General features: G+C 28.2%; 1 protein-coding gene across 1 annotated transcript in view; it reads left to right on the top strand.

Moving 5' to 3' along the window:
- Positions 1-24,533, top strand: part of LOC117182968 (ankyrin repeat and death domain-containing protein 1A-like) — a 67,379-nt gene that overhangs the window by 27,854 nt on the left and 14,992 nt on the right. Inside the window, exons 6-12 of the mRNA XM_033376093.1 lie at positions 3,103-3,309; positions 6,542-6,739; positions 9,154-9,252; positions 9,414-9,512; positions 15,241-15,339; positions 21,786-21,881; positions 23,118-23,340. Coding sequence (XP_033231984.1) covers positions 3,103-3,309; positions 6,542-6,739; positions 9,154-9,252; positions 9,414-9,512; positions 15,241-15,339; positions 21,786-21,881; positions 23,118-23,340 — 1,021 coding nt within the window. The remainder of the gene's footprint in view (positions 1-3,102; positions 3,310-6,541; positions 6,740-9,153; positions 9,253-9,413; positions 9,513-15,240; positions 15,340-21,785; positions 21,882-23,117; positions 23,341-24,533) is intronic.

Below are 24,533 nucleotides of genomic sequence, written 5' to 3' on the forward strand. Positions count from 1 at the left end.
TGAAGTTCATACTTTTCTTGTGTTTTATTTTAAACAACAGATACTAGAAAATACAAAAATGTTGTAATTAGAACAATTTTATATTTTAATTAAAAAATTGCACGAAACAAACAAAATAATAATCGCTCGCATAATACGTATGTTAATTTTCTATTCATCCTCAAAGTCTTGTTTCTGAATGATCAAAATATTTCAGTTAAGAATGTTGTAAACCTTCCGTCTAGTTCAAAATTACCTATTAGAACTGACTGAAAAGGCCCATTCATTATTGCCACGAGTATCAAAAGAGAAATCTAAGTGTAAATATATTTTTTTGATTAGTTGAAGTCATAATTGTTTATTTAGATGTAGATATTTGCATATTTATATTTTTTCTTCCGCTTCAGGCCAAAGTTGTAATTTTAATTCAATCTTAATTTACAAAGACTCATTCTATTTCTCGAAATGTTCTTTACCATTTTATTCATCACATTTCAATTAAATATTAGGCAGCAAATTATTTAATGCAAAGAATAACTAACTAGAAATAATCTATGGGCCCTTATTTATTTATTTTATTATTCCAGTTAAAAATAAAAAATAGATGTTCGTCTGTATGAATTTTTATCGAACTCAGCTTCTATTTTTCCCCTTTAGGTTGATGCGCTTTTTTTTAGCTGGAATGAAAATTTTATTAGATTGGGTCACCATTTTCCAAGTCTCGTTCTACATTAATATCTCACCAGTTTTCTAAATGAAGATTCCGAATTCCAGATCTTCATTTATATTCAAAGCACTCTGCATTTTTTTAAATAGGCTGGAAAAACCGGCTTCACCTTGCACGTTCTGAATCGAAATAACGACCACAAAAGATTTCCATAAAGAAATAAACCGCGTTCTTAATTCATGAAATATTTTCCTTTTCAAATCTCGCTTGTCTTCATTAACGATCAGGAAACATTCCAATTTCTATGAATAATGAAATAATTTTTTTCTTTAATCTAGTATATTTTCAGTTCTTAGGCAGCAACATTAGGAAATTATTAATAATAATAATAATAATAAAGTTCCAGTTCTTAATATTGCTTAATTGTTGATTTTCATGTTATTCCTTGTAAGCAATCATTCAATATGATCAAATTTTTGAAAACTTGATGCACAATTTGAAAATTAATTATTTTTAACGTCTTAATTTTAAGATCCTATTTTGAGAATCTTTAATTTTTTGAAGAAGATTTAAATTGTTCGATTTTTAACGCTTCAAGTTAAGCTCCAAAAGTTTACAATATTTAAAATTCTTTAATTTTGAACGGTGAAAATCTGGAAATTAAATTTTTTACAAAAATATCATTTTTAGTCAAAAATGTACCGAATTCTAAATTTAACATAATAGTTTTAAATGTGCAATAATGAAACAGTATCATTTTTCAGAACTCAAAACTAATTTCTTTTTCTTTAAAAGTTTAAATTCGAAAATATTTTATATGTAATAATTTAAAAAATATTATATTGAAATGCTTGATAGTTTTAAATTGAATAGTTTTAGATTCAAGTATTCTAAAAAGTTTATTTTTAATTTTGAACGTACAAAATTTCCCAGTTTCTGAAATTCTTCAAAATCATCAAATATCTAATTAAATGACTTGATGGTCGCACAATTTTCAATTTAAAGGAATTGCCATAACAAAATATTGAATTAAATGCGTCTAGAAAAAATGTTAAATAATAAAAAATTGATACATAATTTTCTCGAAATCAAATTAAAAAAAATGCGACGATTTTTGAACTAGAAATTCTAAGATGAATTATTTTTTACTTGAAAATGTTTCAAAATATGAAACATCTCAATCTCAACTTTAAAAAAAAACACATTTTTTAACATTTTTTTTTAATTTTTAATTTTTAAGATAATAACTTCAAATTTTACGATTTTTATTTGAAGATTTAAAAAATTATTCATTAAATATTGGAAATTATTTGATTAGAAAGTTTCAAGAATTAATATTAATTTTAAATGAAATGCTAAAAAATGAACAAGTTGAGATTAAAAAGTTAGAGATGCGTTGCTAAAAATGAAAATAGATCAATATTAAACTATCCGAGATTTCCCATTTTTTCAATACATGACGTTCCGGTTTGTAACAAAACTTGAAATAGTTAAATTTATAAAAGTATCATTAATAGTTTAATAATTAATTGGTTTAAAACGATTTAAATGCAATGGAAATAATTTAAATTTTTAAGGGTTTGAGTATTAAAAAAGTTTTATTATCACAATTCTGGCTGACTAAATATTTTTCAGTTTTAAATAAAGTTTAGATTTGTTTAATTTTTGACTTTCCATAGTAGAAATCTTTGATTTTAATATTTCCTGCTTTAAATCAATTTTTTAACCTATTTTCAAAATCATTAAATTTTAATCATTCAGAAATTAATCTTTTGCATTTTTGAAGGCACAAAAGACCGCGAATTTATTTTATTTGTTACTCCTTTCTTCAATTTTAATGTTAGTTATAAATTTTTTCATACAATAATAATGCAGAATTTTAGAATGTCAGAAAGTTTGAGTTTAAAGCATTCAATTTGGTTTTCAATTTTAAATTGTCAAATTTTAATTGCTTCGAATTAAGAATTATTTAGATTTAAAATTTTTAATTACTCTAATTTGAACGATTTTTATTATAAATAATATAATTATAATTCCTTAGAATTCAAAATGATCAAATTGTTGAAATTCTAATCTGAAAATATCCCATTTTTATTGTTTTGAAATTTCTTATTTTTGAAATTATAACCTTACATCATTCAGTTTCGATATGCTACAATTCAAATAAATTTGTTTATTTTAAACGTTTCGACTTAAAAATGATAAGAATTTAAACTCATTTATACTGAAATTATCCCACTTTTCATATTTTAGCCTGAAATTTTCCATTTCTAAAGCATCTGATTAAAAAATCTTTCTCTTTCGAACACATTCAATTTCAAATTATGTTAGGGAATACAAATTCAGAAAGCGGTGGGGCCCACTACACGCGCGTGCATTTACTGATAGTAATAATTATTTTAAAAATACATTTATTTAATTAAAATTAATGATATTATTTAAAATTATTTTTATAGAAAGAATATACACTTCTGATGTGTGGAGCTCGAGGTGGTAGTGCAGGGGTTGTAAATTATCTCGCAGAAGCTCTGGAATCATTAAACGGGGACGCAACTGATTGCACAGGAGCAACTGCAATTCACCATGCAGCTCTCGCTGGCCATCCTTCTGTAATAACAGCCCTTTCCAATATTCCTGGAATTGAATTGGAGGCAAAGGATAAGGTCAGTAAATCACAAACTCCATTATCAATTCTTGCATTATCATCCCTCCTGGAATTCGCATCCTTCCAAAATGTTCAAATACTTTAAACCATATCCTTTTACTCTGCTTTTGTATTTAAGAACACCTTGTAGCCTGCAATTTTCTTTATTTAAAGTTTTTCCTCTTAGCGCTTATATAAAATACATTTTTTCCTCCTTTCCTCCCTACTTATATTTTCCGTTCTCTCTCGCGCACACTTCTTAATTCTTTCCTTTACCTCCTCTATGCTTTTCTACCTCCTTCATTCATTCTTCTGCCATTCCTTTCTCTCTTAAAATTTTCTTGACAATGTCCCACCCCCCTCTTCCTTTCCTCTCAAATAAAAACCCTATAGATGTTCCCATGTCTCATCTACATAGCCATTTACATGTGAGATATTTAAATTCCTTTACTTCCTCTATCTTTACACCTTTTTATTTTGCTGGCCATTTTTTTCTTTTCACCCCTCTCTAAGCCCTTAAAATCTCCCTCATCTTTTCTTTCCCTTATATCTCCTACTTCCCCTTTCCTCATTTCTCATCACTGCCCGCACTTTTCATACCCTCACTTCCCATACTTCCGCTCCATCTTTAAACCTACTTCCCCTCAGCTCATTTCCATGCTTCCCCTCCTCTTATTGCACCCCACTTCTCCTAATTATCCTTTCCTTATTTCCCCTCACATCCACTACTTCCTGTCTATTCATTTTCTCCTCATTTATTTCTCTCTTACTTCCCTGTGTAACCTTTCCTTATTTTTTCTTACTTCCCTTTCTCTCTTATACTTCCCATCTTTCTTCTCTCTACCTTTTTTTCTTCTACTTTTCTGCTCCTCAATTCCGCTATCATTATTTCTCCTTATCTGCCCTACTTCGTCGCCACACAATTCTGTTACTTCCTCTTCCCTTGTTTCTCCTCTCGTCCCTCCCCTAATTTCCCATCACTTACCCTACGTACGCTTCTCTCACTTCCCCTACTTACCCACTACTCGTTTTCTATCACTTTGCTTCATCATTTTCCTCATTTACATTCATTTTTCATACTTTCCATTCCCTCAACTCCCCCTACTTCCTATATTTTTCCTTTCCTTATTTCCCTATACTTCCATCATCTCATTTCCTCTGAGTTCGCTCTGCTTATTTCCGCCTACTTCCCCATTACTCATTTATTATCACTTCCCCTGCTTTTCCTATCATAATCCCCCTATATCCCTTTCCTCATTTTCATGTATTCCTCTCTTCTCATTTCCTCTACGCCCCCTCCTCTAATTTCCCCTATTTCCCCTATGTCCCTAGTTTCTCTATCCTTCCTCTCATATAGAAAGGCACGTCTAGGTGGACCATTTAAATTTGTATTTTGTTAAAATAATCCAATTTTATAAATTCTATTTTCGCCTGGGATCTCAAGCTCTATTCTGAGTGGTATTAAAAATTAATATAAGAAAACTATTTAAACAAAACAGTAACTCAAATGGGAGAGCAAAAGGTTTTTCAAAATTTTTTATATGAGCAGAAAATTACATTTTTTTCCAAAGAGCACCGTTTTGTCAACAAAAATTTATTGGCACTCTAATAATCATAATCAGTGAAACAACTCTTTATAAATAACCTCTACCGGTGTGCGAAACGTGTGTAAAATGAACTTTCATTAAAAAGTAAACAAAAGCAAATAATACCTAATCATTATTTAAACAAATTTTATAAACAAATTTACGTTTTAGATATTGCAAGTATCTTTTCTCTAGTGTTTGCAGTGTCAAATTGATATTTCGCTAATAAATTTAAATAATTTTAATAATTTAAATTAACAAGTGGATAACTTTGTCATTTTTCATTTCAGAGATTTCGTGTTTAAACTAAAATAAACTAATGTAATCTTGCTTTTGTCTTAATAATATGGAAAATCTCCGTTGCACATTTCGTTTCATTATTTTAAAACTTTTAATTAAGAAATAAATAACTTCGTCAGTTTTCACCACAAAGATTTGGATTTTTTCATAAAACCAAATGATATTCTTTGGTCTTTGACTCAATATTGTGGCAACTCTCCATTATATAACTGTTGTTTATTATTTAAACAATTTGAATTTGAAAAACGCATTACTACAAGTATCGTATGCTAGAAGTTTATCGATTTAAATATTTGAAATTTTCTTTTCGTTTCTTTAAACAACTACAAATTGTTGCCTGATATAAAATTATTGCAAGAAAGCACTTTCTACGCAATATTTATAGTCGTATCTACAAAAAAACTCAAAATCTTCGTTTTACAAAACATAGCAATTGATGCGTTTAACAATTCAAATTGCTTAAATAATAAATAGTAGATGTGTAATGGAGATTTGCCACAATATTGAATCAAAGACCAAAGAATATCACTTGTCTTATTAAAAAGTCTAAATCTATGTATTGAAATCTGACAAAGTTATATATTTATTAATTAAAATTTTTTAAATAATAAAAAAAAGTTATGCAACGGAGATTTTCCACAGCATTAGGACAAAAGCAATATTATATTTGTTTGTTTTAGGCCAAAAACGAAATATCTAAAATTAAAAGTTTACACTGCAAAATACCATTAAAATTATATTCGCAATCACACCTTTATTTTAAACGCATTATATGTAATAAATAATAGCCGAAATGTGATTTTGTTTATAAAATTTGTTAAACAATGACTAGATATTATTTTGTTTTGTTTAGTTTATAATTAAACATCATTTTACATACACTTTCTGCAAAAGACATCAGTTTCTATCAACAAGAAGGAGCTAATAAATATAAAAATTTCCTAATCAACTAATACCGCTAGAGATTATTTCCAGATAGTTGTTACACTGATTTTGATTATTAGAGCCTCAATTAAAAAAATTTACGGCGCTCTTTCAAAACAATAATTTTTTCTTTTCTTTTTCTTATTTTACAAATAAAAAAAAAATCTTTTTTAAAAATCAGCCTCGACCGATCTATGGAGAATTTTATTAGCTTTTGTTTAGAAATCAAAACATTAAAATTGGATTAAAATTGTGGCCTGTGACTGATTTTTCCAGACATCTTTTTTGCCCCACTGTGAGATGGTATGTTTAAAACCATTTTCTAAATCTGAACACGCAATAAGAAAGTTTCCACTTGGAAATTGTTAAATTTATATAAAAAACAAATCGAATAGCTGTATTCTAAAGGAATAACCGACATTTTTTTAATTGTTTTATTAGAAAGGGCAAACACCTATGCACTGTGCGTGCTCGCAGGGCCATTTGGAAGCCGTTGAGGTGTTGATAGGTCTAGGAGCTTACGTGGACGCTCAGGATAAAGAAGGAAATACACCTCTGCATGTGACTACAAGAAATAGGTATACAGCGATTGCTCAGCTCCTTTTAAAAGTTGGAGCAAATACTGAACTTACTGACGAGGTAAGCGATCAAAAGTGGATAACTTTAGCTCCTACTTCTAAACTTTACAATTCAAAACTTTCAAAGTAGTTTTCAATTTTGGAGATGAAAAGTTAATAAGAAACCGAAAGTAGAAGAAGGCTGAAGATAAATACAATTTGAAATTTTATTTTTACGAGAATTTTTTAAAACCTGGAAATTTTTTTTTTATTTTCTTGTTAAAGCACAAAGTTTTTATTAGTTTATTTAAATATTTTTACCTAATATTAAACTGTTCTCGTCTATTTTTTAAACCTGGTATACAAATTTTTTAATTTCTTGTTAAAATACAAAATTCTTATTAGTTTAATTAAATGTGTTTACTTAATTTAAACTGTTCTTATCTATTTTTAAAACCTGAAATACTATTTTTTTAGTTTCTTGTTAAAGTACAAAATTCTCATTAGTTTAATTAAATGTGTTTACTTAATTTAAACTGTTAACATCAATTTTTAAAACCTGAAATACACATTTTTTATTTTCTTGTTAAAGCACAAAATTCTCATTAGTTTAATTAAATATATTTACCTAATTCATACAATCGTTCATACAAAACGTTATGCGAATTTGATAAAAGATTTTTTTTTAATACTCTCATGCGGTTTGATAATTCTCATTTTAAAATAATTTAATAATTTATTTTAAACAGTTATACATGTTTTAGGTCAGTGTTTTACGACGTGAATTGGATTTAAAAACAAAAATAATTTTAATATAAAATTATTGATTTCCCAATTTACAAAAAATTTAGATTTGCTTATGTTAGCGCTTTACTCCAGAAATGGGTACTTTTCAGATCAAATTATTAGATATCACAGATAAAAGATTTTTCAGCAATTCAGGGTTTTTTCAGGTTTTCTTAGCGGAAATTGATATTTTTTAAATAAAATTATTAGATTTTGAAGGTTCACAGTTTGAGTAACAATTTTAGGTTCCATTAGCGTTTTACATAAAAAAAACTTTCATTTTAAAAGAAAAATGATTATAGTTAAGACAAGATTAGAAAATTTTTTAAATTATGTCAGTTTATATTGAGACACGAATTTGGTGATTTTAAACAAAAGTCATTCAATTTTAAAGAACCTCCATAATTTTTTAACAATTTAAGGTTACGTTGTGGTTTCACGAGAAAAATTCAGATTTTCAAAAAAAAAACTCAATATAAAATTTAAAAGTTTCCTAATTTTAAACAATTTTAGGTTATGTTAGAGGTTGACGCCGGAAATGGGTATTTTTGATTGATAATTATTATTTTTCAGTGATTAAAGATTTTTTAACCTATTACGTTTTTTGGTTTTGTGACTATTTTTACCCGAAATTGGCATATTCAAATAAAATTCATTAGATTCGGAAGTTCCAATTTTTTAAAAATAAATGTCTTGTTACGTTAGCGTTTTTAAGCAAAATCTTTTATTGAAAAAAAATTAGTACAGTTAGAAAAAAATACAAATAAATTTAACAGGTTTATTGCATAATACCTTTTTTCACAAGAAATAGGTTATTGTAAACAAAAATCATTAGATTTCGAAGAATTTTTACAATTCTCAGCAGTTTTCTATCATGTTAGATTAGTGCTTTTCGTCAGAAATTAAAATTATTATTTAAAAAATCATTAGATTTAAAAAAACATTCTTTAAATTATAAAGAAGATTTACAATAAGGCAAACATTTTTGTTATGTTTTTTTCTCGTCTAATATGGGTATTTTTTATCTAAAAAATGATAAGATCATCATTATTCTTTAGATCATCATTCAAGAAATTATATTCACAATTTTTTCATTTTTTGACGTTTTATACAGGAAATAGATACTTTTTATGTAAAAATCATAGGATTTACAAGACAATTAAACATCTTTGAACAATTTTATGTTTTTTTTCCCGTTATGTTAATATTTTTCCCATGCCGCTGATTACTTTAAACAGCGCAAAAGTTAAATTTACGACAGGATTTTTACATTTTAAGGTTTAAGTAAAGTTATTGGGCGGAAAATTTGTATTAAAAAAAAGTTAAATTTTAAGAATATTTAGAATTTGACACAACCTTTTGTTATATGATGTTTGTTTTGCGCGGAAACTTGGTATTTTCAATAGAAGAATTATGAGATTGATCAAATTACAATTATTCTTCAAGCTATTGTTCAGAATCATGACATTCACCATTTTTTTATTTTTTGCTGTTTTATACAGAATATTTTTAGTTATGTTAACGTTTTGCACAAGAAATAAGTTATTTTACATAACATAAAATAAGTTTTCAAAAAAGCTTTAGTATTATTCTTATTATTAACTATTATTAAACATTTATATTCCTGATAAAAGTAGATACTTCGTAAGAGACAAAAGTAATTTTTGATCTATTCATCATTAAAAATGTGTGTCAAAACGTATTTTGAAGATGGGAGTAACTTCGCTTCACGTGGCTGCGAGTCAAGGATGCAAAGGAATACTCCAATCGATTATTCAACACGGTGGTTTTCTCAACAAGCAGTGCAAGGTATGTACTTTTCGACTTTTTGTCTTTTTGTCACATTTCTGAATTTCATTAAAAGCGTCATTCATGCTTGAAATGCTTTCACGCTGAACGCTCTTTAGTGGGCAACATGAATAGACAAAGCTTCATTAGTCGCTTTAATTAAAGAACCAAATGATTTACAGAATGGTAATACTCCACTGCATCTAGCCTGCCAAAGTAATGAGGTTGACACCGTAGAAATTCTTGTGAATAAAGGGGCCGACTTGAACAGCCTTAATACGGTAAAACTATTTCCTGCCTTTCTATTCATCATGCAAAGTTTTCCAAAACCAACTTTCCAGAGACGCGCACGAATTTCTAACGAAAAGCCAAGGAATTTTCTGCCTTATATTTATTTATACTCCGATTCCTTCCTAGGGAATAATTAAATTTACCTATACTACTTTACTTTCTGACGGGCGACTCAAAATGACTTTTACTACTTGAAATCATTTATGGCTGACTTAAAATGACATATACTACTTGGAGTCAATTATACCTGGTTTAAAATAACCTGTATCACTTGAAATGACCTACGGCTTACTTAGAATAGCGTGTGCTACTTAACTAAAAATATTTTTGGATTAAAATAACGTATACTACATGACATCCCTTAAAGGATGACACTAAATTAGTTGTACTACTTGATATATTTTAAAACAAACGATTTTTAGAAATTCTAAAAAATGTAGTAGCTACAATATCTTGAAATGGTCAACTTTCAGTTAAATTTTAATATTTTCGACACTTTTTAAATTTATATATACTTCTTTGTATTTTCATGGACGATTTCAAATGACTCGTACTAATTGAAATCAATTATGGCCAATTTTAAATGATGCGCACTACTTGAAACAAATTATGTGATGATTCAAATTACTTTTACTATTTGAAATTCCTTAAAAGATGGCGCGAAATTTGTTTTGTATTTTGATTTATTTAGGTTTATAAAAAATATGCTGTTTTATATCAAATATAAAAAAAAATTCAAAATTTTCACATAAGCATAAATTTAAATCATTTTTTATTGGATTCCTTGTTTTCTTATCTTCCAGTAAAAAAAACAAGTTGATGGACACTAACTTGGTTCGCAAGTTACGGATATTTAAAGAGTTGAACGGATTTCTCAACAATCCGAAGTATTGCCTCACATAAAATTAACTTTACAACTTTTTTCTCAATAGGGATGAATAAAATTAATCTTTTGAAATTATTTCTGGCTGGCTAAAGATTACGGATATTTTATGGCCAAACAAATTTTCTAAATATCCTATATTTAGAAAAAAAAATTTTTCTAAATATCCTATATTTTTCGATTTTTTATTATGAAAATAATCCTTTTTTTCTTATCTTTCAGTTAAAAAAATATATATTATAGACACTCGTCTGGTTGGCGAGTTATGCTTGACTTACAATGCCATGTACTACTTGGAATTAATTATGGCTGACCTAAAATGACTTAGGCTACTTGATATGCCTTATGGGGTTACATTAAATTACTTGTACTACTTGATATCTTTTAGGCAGGTCGCTTTCCACGTTAGGAATATTAAACCTGGCTGCCATTTGATCGAATTTAGTTAAATTTAACAAAGTTCCTGCATTTCGCGAAAAATATGTGGCAGCCAATCAATTTTGCAAAAAAATTTCATTCTAGGAGATACACCATTTTGAAATTTGAGATTGACTTTTATTTTCATTGTGATATTTCCCACACTTTTTCCCAATTATAATGAAAGTTATAAGCATTTTGTAAAACTGTTTTATTTAACATATAGAAGAAAAAAATATTTCAAAACATTCACAAAAAAATTTAAACATTTTTTGTTTTAGATTTATTACGAAAAACGCTGTATTTTTTCGAATTTTAAAAAATCAGATTTCATTTGTTATTTGTATTTTAAATTCACAAATTCTACTTTTTTACGGATGAATTAAATTGACGTCTACTACTTGAAATCAATTATGGCTGACTATGCCATTATTAAATTTGATGTCGAATTTTATTTTAATTTTAATATTTTCGATGCTTTTTTAAATTATAATGAAACTGGCAGGTATTTCTCAAAACAAAATGTTTTATATAAAATATGCACACAAAAAATCAAAATCTCACTTAAAATAATTAAAATAAGTTTTTGATAGGATTTTCATTTTCTTTTCTTTTTTATTCTTTATTTAAAAAAAAGGATGATCGACCCTTACCAGGTTCGAAAGTTAAGGATATTACAAGAATAGCAGTCCAACAAATTGCCCAGCAGGCCAAAGAATTGACTGACAGATTAAATTAACTCATACTACTTTACTTTCTTATTTATGACTTAAAATTACTTGTACTACTAGAAACAAATTATGGCTGTCTTAAATTTACTTATACTATTTAATCATTCCTAAACAAAAGAATTAAATTACTTTAACTACTTTATATCTTTTTGGTCTTATAATGTAACGTATAATAATTGCAAAGATATTTTATTAATAAAATGTCATATACTACTTGGAGCAAATTATGTCTTGATTTAAATGATTTATACTACTTGAGGTACCTTAAGAGGTGGCATGAAACTTTTTTAAATTTTGATTCAATTTTATTTGGAAAAAGATTATGTTTTCTATAAAATGTAGAAAAAAAATTAAAATTTTTTACAAAAAAAGAAATTAAAACAGTTTTTCAATTGGATTTTTGACTCAATATGCTAAATTGTTAAAGCTATAATACTATTATTATTAAAGCTATATTTTTATGTTTGAATGCAAATTGAAAGTGAATAGGATTTTTCTATTGTTCATGGTAATATGGCATCCCATCAATATTTTAAGATAGAAACGAAAAAACCGTCTGGCGATTTTTGAAAAATTTTATTTTTGTAATTAAGTACTAAGAAATGATGAATTATGATAAGATTACATGGTAAATATTGGTCCAAATTTTGTTGTTGATGATTTTTTCTTGAATGAAGTTGTCTCTCACCCAACAAATATTTTAAGATAAAAATAAAAATTATTAGACAGACGCTTTCTTAAAAAATTAGATTGTGTCTTCAATTAATATTGAATAAAAAAATTTAAGTAAGACAAAATATTTCTTTCTGGTGTGCATGGAGGATTTTATGGGATTTACATGGATTATGTAACTTATCCATCAAATTCTAAAGATTCTAAAGAATTTTTATATGATTTAAAAAATATTTAAGGATTTACCAAATTTTTTAACTTGTTTATAGAATTTCAAAGGATTTCAAAGATTGCCGGGGATTCGCGAGATTTCATGAAAGGTGTACACTAGATTTAAAGAATTGTTTCACTTACGGACCCAAGTAGCATTTTTGTTAAATAACTAGAAAGAGGAAAACTTACGTAAGAAATCATTTTAACCCCCCCCCCCCCCCCCCCCCCCCCCCCCCCCGCCTCTCGATAAGTAATTATTCATAAAAACTTCCAACCCTCCCCGCTCCGAAGAATCCTCACGTAATCAATTGACGCTTCCTAATGTAGTATAATTCTTCAAATCCTTTTGCTTTAGGTGTGGACTTTAAATCGTCTGACTTAAAATAGATTTTACTACTTTTCGTCCCTCTCGCTTGACATAAAATTACTTAATCTGCCTGACAACCCTTAAGAATGATATAAAATGAGGTATACTACTTTACGCCCATACAGCCTGTCGTTACATTTTTTCTACTACTTGAAACCTAAGTACCTTTCTGTTCAACTTAAGTTGAATTCACTTTATACTACTGGCACCCGTTATGCCTGAAATTGAATTAGCTAATACGCATTTTTCTGATGTGGAAAAAGTTTTTCACGGAATTATACGAAGTAGGAATTTTAAGCTTTGTTTTTCCCAAATTTCTATTTTCATAATAAAAAGGTGGGGTATTTCAGAAAATATTTTTTTATTTTTTTCTCACACATTTAAAAACATAAAAAATATATTTATGATACCCTTACATTTTTATTCTTCCCAATATTTTTGAAAAGCTTCTGCTAATAGAAAAAGGCATCACATCAGCTTTATTCTGGCTAAACCATTTTTGTAGATGGAAGAATTTTTTCCTATAAATAGAACTTTTTAATTTTCTTCATGAACGGTTCTTTAGGAAATAAATTTAAAAATACGATTTTATGAAATAAATTCTACTGGCCACCAAAATTATTTATCCCGCATTAAACTCAAGAGAGGTGTTCCTTATAAAAGTGGAAATTCTACCAAAAAATTGAAAAAATTATAAGCCTTGGTTTAAAAAAAAAATCAACCTTAAATGGTGTTAGAAAACCCACAAAAATTTTGAAGATTTTTAACCTTTTTTTAATTTGGTGGCGGACTTCGAAATAGGGTGTTCAAGGCCTTTATAATCAAGAAGAAAACGATAATGTCTAAATTAGGTGAAAAATTATAGAGGTGTAATGAAAAACATTTAGGTTTTTTGAGAATCCGCGTGACATTGTGGACCCTTTTTTCGACAATGGAACAAATATTTATTGCCTGATTTACTCTAAAAAATAACTAATCACTTTGTCCCTGAGATATTTTTCGACTTCAAATGTAGAATCCGCTTAAAATGAATTACATTACTTGATCTTCCTGCAAGACTTTCGTTAAATTACTTTGACTACTTGAGAACTTTTACGTTTGACGTAATATAACGTATGCTACTATGTCTCGTATGTATCGGTTACGAGTATTCTGAACTAAAAAGACTTATACTACTTATTTTATTTTTTTATTTGATAAAATCACAGTTTAAAGCGAAAGGCCAATAAACCCTGGAAACTCCTCCGAATTAATAAAAAAATTACGTTACTTACTTCACACCAGTTAAGACTGACATAAAATGTCTTCTTTTACTTGATGCAGATGCATTTTTACTTGCTATACTTTTCTTTCTTTCGGATTACGTAAAAAAAATTGCAATACTTGCAACCCCTTATCGCTGGATTAAAATGACTTATACTATTTAATATTTCTTAAAGACTGGCAATAAATTATTTCTACTAATTATATATTTAACCATTTACATACTGTACCTTATCCTACTTAAATCTCAAACTAAAATATCTTTTGATATATATAGTTACAGCTACAAATGAAAATATACATTATTATATACAAGAGTTAATTATTTTATTACGCAAAAAAATTCTTTATAAATGTGACCACACACTTTAGCCTCAACAAATTCAAGTAAACTCAACAAATTTGTCAAACGAAAAAAAGTTTAAAATCGGATATGATTTGAATTTTGTCTGTAGAATATCTTAAGATTTGATAAGACATGTGATTTTTAGTAACGTTTTTGAAATATTTCAAGAATTAAATAGGATATCCCAGAAATTCTAAAAAAGTTTGACTCAATTTTAAGCCTTTCAATATTCGACTTCCGACTTTTAGTGATCAACCCCCACCCCCTCCCTAAAAAATCTTTCACTTCCCTGACAAGAAATTTCATCTTTTTCAATAAAACTATCATAAGGTTTTAAATTGAAAAAGCTTGATTTTCGAAATAAAGGAAAAATAAGTACTTACTATTAACTTTTTGTAAGTTAATATTCAGTGACCTAAATGAATATTCAAAGAACAATATCCACCCAATTACGTCTAATTTTTTCCCCTTTCTCCACCCGAATTGTCTTGTATTATGCACGGAAATGCCTAAAAAACGCAAAATTACATTTTTTTTTAAATTCAAGCTAAAGAATAATTTTTTATAACTTTTTCATTCGAAATTATTTTATACACATTTCTTTTCGCCTTTAAATCGTTAAAAGTTATTCTTCCTCTGAAATAATGTCATCTCTTGTTAAAAATATGTGTTAAAGTCCATTTTTGAAGCAGATACGTTAAAAAGTTCTTTTCGAACGAAAGGAGCGTCTTAATGAATGATCCTTTTATCAATGTACTGTTTCGTTATATTTCTTATGTACATAAAAATCAATAACTTTTCCTCTGAAATATTTGCTTTATTTCAGAGACTCCAGTCTCCCATACACATAGCGGCCGAAATGGGGCACACGGAAATCTGCAAGCTCTTGCTGGCCGCAGGTGCAAATATCGAGCAACGTGAACAAGTAAATATAACTTACGCCTCCACAGGCTCCTGCATTCACAGGTGCAATCAATCTTTAAACTGCGCGAATCCACAGCAAGAATTAGGTCGATAAAAGAATTCCATTTGTTTTTTCAAGTTTAACTTTAAATATAAAAATAGATATAAACTTTTACCTTTAAGGAAAAAAAACTTGTGAAGTCTCTTTTTTTTATTTTATTCAAAATTTTCTGCATTTCAAAACCACGTTTTCACACTCACTTTTTCCATATTTTTTTAATAATTGAGCTATCGGATCGAATAAGGGCACATCCATTTTTTTGGCTCGAACGGGACAAGCTGTCGTACTTCTCAAAATTTATTTAGAACATTAATTTTTTTAGATTCAATGGCTGCAAGAAATTTCCTCAAATTCAGTAAAAAAATATTTTCGGAATTCCTCTTTTTGTCCTTTCTGTCCTTTCAGGGTAAATTTGCGCTCACGGCGAAAAAATTGATGTGCCCTTATTAGATCTGGCAGCTCAATTATTCAATTAAATTTTCCAATGATTTTTCAAGTTTCTGAAAAAGATTCTTCTTTCGATATCTCTAGAAGCTTAAGAAAAAAGCACCCAACCGGCAATCAGAAGTTCTGTGGTTCGATTCCCAGCGGAAGGAAGGAGAAGATTTTTTTTCACACCAAGAATTTTTAATTTATTCAATTAAAATAATTTCCTTGTCGTTTATTTCAATAAATAAATAAATAAATATCAAAAGTGAGAACCAGAGGTACAAAACACTTAAAACCACACAACACACCAAAACCTGTTGCGGTTACGTTGAAACCTAACCAAAGTATTGCACGTCGGGTCGTCATACAGAATGTAATGAATAATTGATTAAATTATTATTTATTCGATTATTATCCAATAAATTTTGCGTGCATGAAATAAATAAATTGATAGAAAATTAATAATCCACTCATAAGCTTAAAATTGTGCTAAATCAGTAAATACATTCCTTAAAAATAATCTACAGTAGGTCAAACATTTTTTTAATTTTGTTTATTTTTATATCAACAAATTAATTATTAAAAGTGCTACTTCAAGAATAAAAATACTTGGAGAGGATTCCTAGTTTCACTTTTTTTAATTTAAATTAATTCTTTTCTATGTTTTTTTTACAATCAACCTTATATACTACCTTATCAACTATTGAAATAAAAATTAATGATCAATGTAATAAACAAATTTAATAAACAAGTGCATATATTAGCCATTTAACAAATTGAACAAAATTCCTCAAAAATTTGTCGGAAATAAATAATATCTACGATTTGTTGATCCCTAAAAACAATTTCTTAACTGTTTAAATAAATTTAGTAACCAAATAGAAATTTTCGTCAATTTTCAACTACCATATTTATTTTTTTTCAAACGAATCAATTTTGCTTAACTCTGGAAAATCCTTTCATTACGACACTTTATCAACCAACAATAATTGTTAATTTTATAAAAAATTGTATAAAAAATGTACAACTTAAATACATGTCAATAACCGGATGATATTTTTTGTTACGAAATCGACTGTCAGTGGCAGTTTATTACGAGACTTTGTCAGGCGAAAATATTTATTGTCCTTTTAATACAATTTTTAAACAAATACAAATTTTCGTCAATTCTCAACCAGCAGATTTAGTTTTTTCAACGGGATTAACTCCCAAGAACTTAAAAAAATCCAATCCTTATGTTACTGCATCGGAGAACAATTATTTATTTTATAAACAAATTAAAAACTTGCCTACCTGTCAATAAATAAATCTACTATTTTTTATGATCTCAAATGCTAGTAACTTCGAAGGGATCCTATGTATGACGAGCAAACTTTGTCAGATGACATCATTTGTTACTTAATTAAATACATTTTATAAGCAAATACAGATTTTCTTCAATTTTCAAACTTTTGTTTCCTTATGTTACTTTATGTTACTTTGCGTTACTTATGTTACTTTATCTATGAGTATCCATTTTTTTATAAACAATTTTACAAAAAAATCCTTGATTTCGTCATTTTTGAAAGTGTCTAAGTGTTCTTTCGAAGTTACTGGTAGTCGATTTTGTAAAAAAAAATTCATTTGTTAAAAAGCAGTCCAGTGGTAAATCTTTCATAAAATTGTTTATAAAATAAACAATCATTCCTATCAACAAACAACACCTAACGTTTGAAAATCGACCAAAATCTGTATTTAATTATCAAATTTAGTAAAACAATTCACCACTTTTATCAAGTATTAAGAAATCGTACACATTATTTATTGCAAACAAATTTTAAATAAATATAATATGACATTACAAATTTCTTTCGATTAAGAAAATGGTAATTAATAATTGATTATACGTATATCCCGAACAAAAGAATCCAATTTTCCAGTATTTTTAATTCTAAAGCAGCCTTTCACTCATGAATTTGTTAATATTAAAATAAACATATTTTTTTCATGTTTTAACCTACTGGATGTTATTTCTAAGAAATGACTTTACTAATTCTATAATTTTTTACGTAAATATAAGTAGTTCTAGAAAACTATACTACTTCTTTAAGAAAATGAAACTTTGATGTTATATTTTGGTGAAGAATTTTTCATTAGATAATTGAACTTTTGACAGAAGAGTACATTTTTAGCCAACAAGGTAAATTTTCAACCAAAAAATATGATCTTTCTACTATAAAAGATAAATTTTTATTCATTCACAAGATTTGCAAAAAAATTAAAGGACAAACTTTGCCCCCTCCCCACCCCCAAAGAAAAAAATAGCAATCAATTTGTTATTAATTATATTTTTTAATAGAACGCGTAGCTTTGGTTTTAATCCTAAGAAATAACATTGGAAATACAAACATTAAATTTTTGAAAAAAACGACACAAGTTACGAGAAAAATGGACAAACAAAAGTTGCTCACCTAAAATAAAGTTACAAATTGTTATTAATCATTTTTTGATTAAATGCGTAGTTTTAATTAATAATAAAAATGACATTAAACCAAGCAACTTAATTTTTGGCAAAACGATATATAATATCTTATAAACTTTTGTTATAAAAATACATTTAAAATTAGAAAATTAACTTCTTGAAAAAAAATAACTATTTAATTGAAAATCCATTTATTTTGTAGAAAATGCAACTTATTTAGTGGAAATTAAACTGTTTGTATGAAAATTCATCGCTTAGGTCGAAAATGCAACTATTTAAATAAAAACATTATTTGGTCGGAAATTTAACTATTTGGTTAAAATTTCAACTAATTAATTAAACGATCATTTTTTGGTTGAAGATTAATTATTTTAGTTCAAAATTTGTTTCTTTCATTAAAAAAATAACTATATGGTTGAAAGTTTTTTTTTGATTTAAAACACTAATTTTTTAACTGTTAATATGTCTTTATATCTCTTATTTGAAAATTCAACTTTTTTGTTGAAAATCTGGTTTTTTGTTGACCATTAACTTTTTTAGCTGAAAAATTTAGCTAATCTATTTTTGGTTAAGAATTTGTTTATTTTACTGGAAAGTTCTGCTATTTGATAGAAAATTTATGTATTTTGTTAAAAGTGCATCAGATAATTCTTGTTGGTAGAAAATTAATCTTTTTGGTTTTAAGTTAACTATATAATTAAAATTTCAACTATATAATTAATATCATTTTGGTTAAAGATTGATTATTTTAGTTGAAAATTGGTGTCTCTGGTTAAAAATTTCAGAATTTTGTTGAAAAGGATTTTTAGTAATTTTTTAACTGATAATATGTATTTATCTTTCTTCGTTGAAAATTTAACTATTTTCTTGAATTTATGTCTACGTAAATCTTTTGATTGACGTTTATATAAAATTACATTTATATTTGGCTTTTCGGGACGACTAGAAACAGTTCGTATTTAAAATATTACTGATTTATTTTTCAATTTTTCCAAAAACAAAGTATTTAAACGATAATTTTTTACCAATGTACACAGTTGGTAATTTATTATTATTAAATTCAAGGTTTTTAAATCATAAAACCACCTTATTATCGCCAGGCGTTATTCGTTCTATTAAAAAAGGTCACGTACTTCCACGTTTTCCCAGCTCACTGAGAACACGTAATTTTCTGAAATATATCACAGGGTAGTTTCCTGGACTTACTTTTTCCTTTTCTAAAAGTACACAAAGTAGACGTGACATTAATCTATCTTAGGCGATGCTCGCCTTTATTGGATAGTTTATTTCAGAATCTTTGAAGAAATTCTTATTCCTCTTTTTCTCTGTAATCAAATTCTCTTATAAGTAATCTCATTTACAGGAATTTTTTATACTTAATTGTTATTCTGTTTAAACAATACAGGTATCTTTTCCACTAGAATTTGAAAAAAATCTACTTTTTTCTCTAAAGTTCATTATTCTTAGTTTAAAAGTATACTGTTATATTTTTTTTTTGAGATTTCATTTTTATAATTAAACATTCAAATGTTTTGTTGAAAACCTTTCTAAGTTGAAAATTCATCTTCTTTGGTAAAAAATTAAACCACTTGGATAAAAACTCTTCGTTTTGGTTGAAAACTGATTTTTCAACTGATAATCTATATATGTTTCTCTTTTTTAGTTGAGCACTCAACAATTTTGTTGAAGATTCATGTATTTTGTTGATAAAAAATTAATCTACTTGATTGAAAATTCATCTTTTTCTTTGACAATTAATTTTTCAACTGGAAATTTAACTATTTTAAAATTGAATTTTTTCCGAAAAAAGATCTACTCTCTTCGCTCCACTGGAAATCGAACCACAAATCTTCCGATTGCCGATCGGATACATTTCCGTTAAGCTATTAGACAGTTCGAAAGAAGAATATTTTTTTCGGAATACACGCTATCTTAAGCCAAGTGTTACATTTATAATACGAGTAATTTAAAGGTATCTGTATTATCATCAGAGATAGTTACCATCAATCAATTTAGATATCATTCTACAATCCGTAAAAATAGAAATGAAAATTATCGATCAAGTTAACTCTTTAAATAACAAAAGATATTTAACGTAATTTCCGACTAGATGGAAGATAAATTTTTTCTCTAAAAACATCTGCTCATTCGCATCACTGGGAATCGAACCACAGAACTTCCGATTGCCAGTCAAATGATTTTTCGTTAAGCTTTTGGAGAGATCGAAAGAATAATCCTTTTTCAGAAAAACACGCTCTCTCAAGCCAGGGGTTACATTTATGATACGAGTAATTTAAATGAATCTGTATTATCATAGTAACACCTGTCTTAAGATAGCGAGTATTTCTGAAAAAAGATTCTTCTTTCGATCTCTCTAATACCTTAACACAAAAGCACCCGACGGGCATTTGGAAGTTCTGTGGTTCAATCCCCAGTGGAGGGAAGAGAGACCCTTTTTTTATTTGTATTATTTGAAGAGTTAACTTGATCGAAAGCATTGATTCATATTTTCATGGGTTGTAGCATGATATCTACACTGATTTATGATATCTATCTCTGATGATAATACAGATTCCTATAAATTGAACTATTCCATTTTTGGTTGGAAATATATCTTTGTAAGTTAAAAATTCAACTATTTTTTAAAAAATCATCTATTTTGTAAGACAAATGCAACTGCATTGATAGAAAAATAATCTACTTGGATAAAAATCAATCTTTGTGGATGAAAATTCAACTATTTGGTTAAAACTTCAACTGTTTGGTTAAAAGTTCATCTTTTTTTAAAGATTTATCATTTTATTTAAATGTTCGGTTCTTTGGTTAAAAATTTAAGAATTTTGTTGAAGATTCGTGTATTTGCTTGAAAATTCGTGTTTTATGGTAGAGAATTTCATTCTTCCTGATTAAAATTTTTTTTAAATTTTACTCCTACCCCATCCTTGGAAAGAAAGGTAACAAATTACATAAGGTGTTTTCCGGAATTTATACCCCCCCCCCTCCCTATTTAAGATATCATAAGCTTGTTTCTAATCCACCGTTCACTCTTATTTTAACCCTTAACTGGCACAACTCCTTTTTATTGTGCAAATGCTACAGCGGGTGTTTTTTACCCCACATGTTCAAACATGTCCCGCGCAGCCGGTACTGAATATTTTTGTAACCAAAAATTATGTTTATGCATAATTTGTAAAGATTATTATTAATGAAGTTTGTTGTAATCAACGGAATTGGTTCTTGAATTTTTTCAGAACTTCCTCAGTACTCTCTACAACATAAATTTGAAACATCAAGATCAGTCAAGCCGTTTTCGAGAAAATTGGATTTTTCGATTTTTGTAAATTTGTTTATAACTTTTATAACAAAAATTTTTTCGAGTAAAGACTTGGGGTAAATTTATCTCATATGGGGAGCCACTTATCCCAGCGATATGGATCATAGCCGAGCGGGGGCACCCAGACCATGCTTATCCTGCTACGGCCTTTTCTAACATTTCAATATAGTGTAATTTTTTCAGAGTGGAAAAACGCCCCTTTACATCGCTGCTAGAGGTAGTTTCACAGCGATTGTTGACATGATTATCAAGACTGCGAGATTAGATTATCCTACACCGGTAACACCACTATAATTAACAATATTTGTATATAAATTATACCATGTTTTTTATTTTATTTTTTACGCATAAATATAAATAAATTACTTATAAATTATACTCTATTACCAATTCTATTTCGAATCATGAAAAATTTGAAGAAAAGTCTGAATAATGGTGGTAAAATATTTACTATTTAGGTGGGCCCTAAAAAACGAAAAATAATTGGATTTTGTAATAATAGTACTAAAAAGTTTCTTTGGGGCATTACTTACGAGTCAAACTAAAAATTCAAAACATCTTTCACCATTGGTCAACTCGATTCAAAATTTTGAAATTTTTAATTTTTCGCATATAAATTTTGTTTTTTATTTTTATGGGTAAATGCTATTTTATTCATTTGTACCTAAATAATAGAGATAACAATTATTTTAAACTTATATGTACATGTATCGTTTCCTTACTTTATTAAAAAATAGCATACAAAAATAAGAATAATAAACACATTTTTGGTAATTTTAGGTACACATTAACAAAAGGGTATATAAATTTCTTTACTTTTTTAAATATTATATTTAGACGCAAATATTTGTTCATTACTTTTTTTGCTTAAGGCTATTCAGTTACATAAACTTTAACCGAAAAAATTGGAGGGGGGATCTTTGCATATACAATAAATTAAAAAACTGTTAATTTTTAATCGCTTTGTCCAATGATGAGAAACATTTTATTCATTTTTTTTTTAATTTGTTCGACAAAAAAAAATTTCAATGCTATTACAAATGAATCTAATAATTTTTGAGTAAAACTAAATAATAATAATAAAATATAAAAAAATGTATTCTAGGGATGTGCAAAATCTAAACAAAAACCGAATGGTCAAGATTTTTTCGGGTCCAATTGAGTCAAGTCGGTTTCACAAATCGACCCAAGAACATAAACTGGCCCAAAAATTCGGCAACCTGAAGCAAAATTTACTGAAAATTGCAGGTAATTTTTTTAAATTTCTTAATTGACCTTTTCAAATACTAAATTAGTTTGACAACCCAAGCTGGACCCCTCTAGATGATTTGAAATAGAATTGGTCATATTATTTCATAATAAATAATTAAATAATAACAATAATTTCAAATATATAATGGTAATAATAACGTATGAAAAATAAATTTGAATAAAAGTTATATAATTTGAGAAGGTATCAAATGAATGGCAATGAGCGTAATAAGTTAACAAAAGTATGAAATTTGTTCCAATTAGGAAGACACGAGTTTAAATAAAGAGCTGACACCAGCAAGAAGACAATGGAGGGAAGAGACAAAAGGTAGTATGTCGAATAATAATAGTGGTCTCTCTGATCACGTAAGATCCATTTGTTGGAGGGTGGCCTACAAACAACTAGGTTCTGGAGACTGGAAAAGACTGGCTCTTCATTGGGCGTTCAATCATGATCAAATCAACGCAATCGAACACCAGTATACCGGTAAACTTTATACCTACAGCACAAAATCTCGCCTTGCAAACATTAGCTGCTGTTTAGAAGTTTGCTGCTTGGATAGGTTTATAAACAACCAACTAATGTAAATAGTTCTACAAAGAAAATTTTCAAGGTCAATCTTGCTTCTGAAATTTTTAACTTTTCAAACTCAAAAAAGTATATTAGGACGTTATTTAAGTCGATCAAATCTCCCTTTCCCTACTTCTCCTTCTCTCACTTCCCCTCTCCATACTTGCTCTCCCATAATATAATTGACTCCTGCTACGTCCGCTCCTCTGACTTCCTTACTTGCTCTCACTTACCATCCCTTAGTCTCCTACTTCAAAGTCCCATACTGCCCTTAATATCTCTCCCTTTCGCTCACTCCTTCTCCTTACTCTACTTATTTTTCCTTTCCTCACTTCCCCTCTGCACATTTACTCCCCCAAACCGTCCTTCACCCCCCCCCTTTTCCACCTTCTTCACTTTTCCTCCCTTAGCATACCATTTTCCATTCCTCATCTTTCACTTCCAATCCATTCGCCTACTCCCCTCTTACTCTTCCAGTCCCTTCCAACTACATTTCCTCACTTCTACTTCTTTTACCGCCTCTCCCGTTAAATCTACTCACGCTACTTCCACTCCTCCTCTCGTCCCTTTTTCGACTACCCTCATTTCTCGTAATTTGCTTTACTTCCTTACTTTCCTTAACTTAACGTTTCTTTCTCTTCTAATTTGTTTTCTCCTGCTACCCCTCAATCACTCTCCCTTCCAATCATTTCGCGAACTTACAAAACTTATTTTCTCTTCCCTCACTTCCCATCTTATTTTCGATGTCATCATTTCGCCACCATTCCCTTAATCATCCTTCTCGTACTTTCCCTCTCTTCCGCGTCCCAATCCCACTTCTCTCATTTCTAGGAAACCCTAAAAATTCCCAATTTGAAATTGTCACAACGCAAAAAAGTAGCTTATTTGAATCCTAAGAGTATAATTACTTTGGCATCTACAGAGATGCAGCTTGGTTACCCGCGCTCGAAACTTAAGCTGAAAAAATATGTTTTTTGCCGTTTAAAACTTTTCTTTATTTTTAACTTGTTATTTCTGGAGGTTTGAAAAGTCTAAAATGATTAAACTCATTTTTGATTGCCTATTTTCGGAAAAAGTTATCAACACCTGTATAAGCAGAAGAATTTTTC

The sequence above is a fragment of the Belonocnema kinseyi genome, chromosome 2 (genome assembly GCF_010883055.1).
Source record: "Belonocnema kinseyi isolate 2016_QV_RU_SX_M_011 chromosome 2, B_treatae_v1, whole genome shotgun sequence".
In the NCBI taxonomy this organism is placed as follows: Eukaryota; Metazoa; Arthropoda; class Insecta; order Hymenoptera; family Cynipidae; genus Belonocnema; species Belonocnema kinseyi.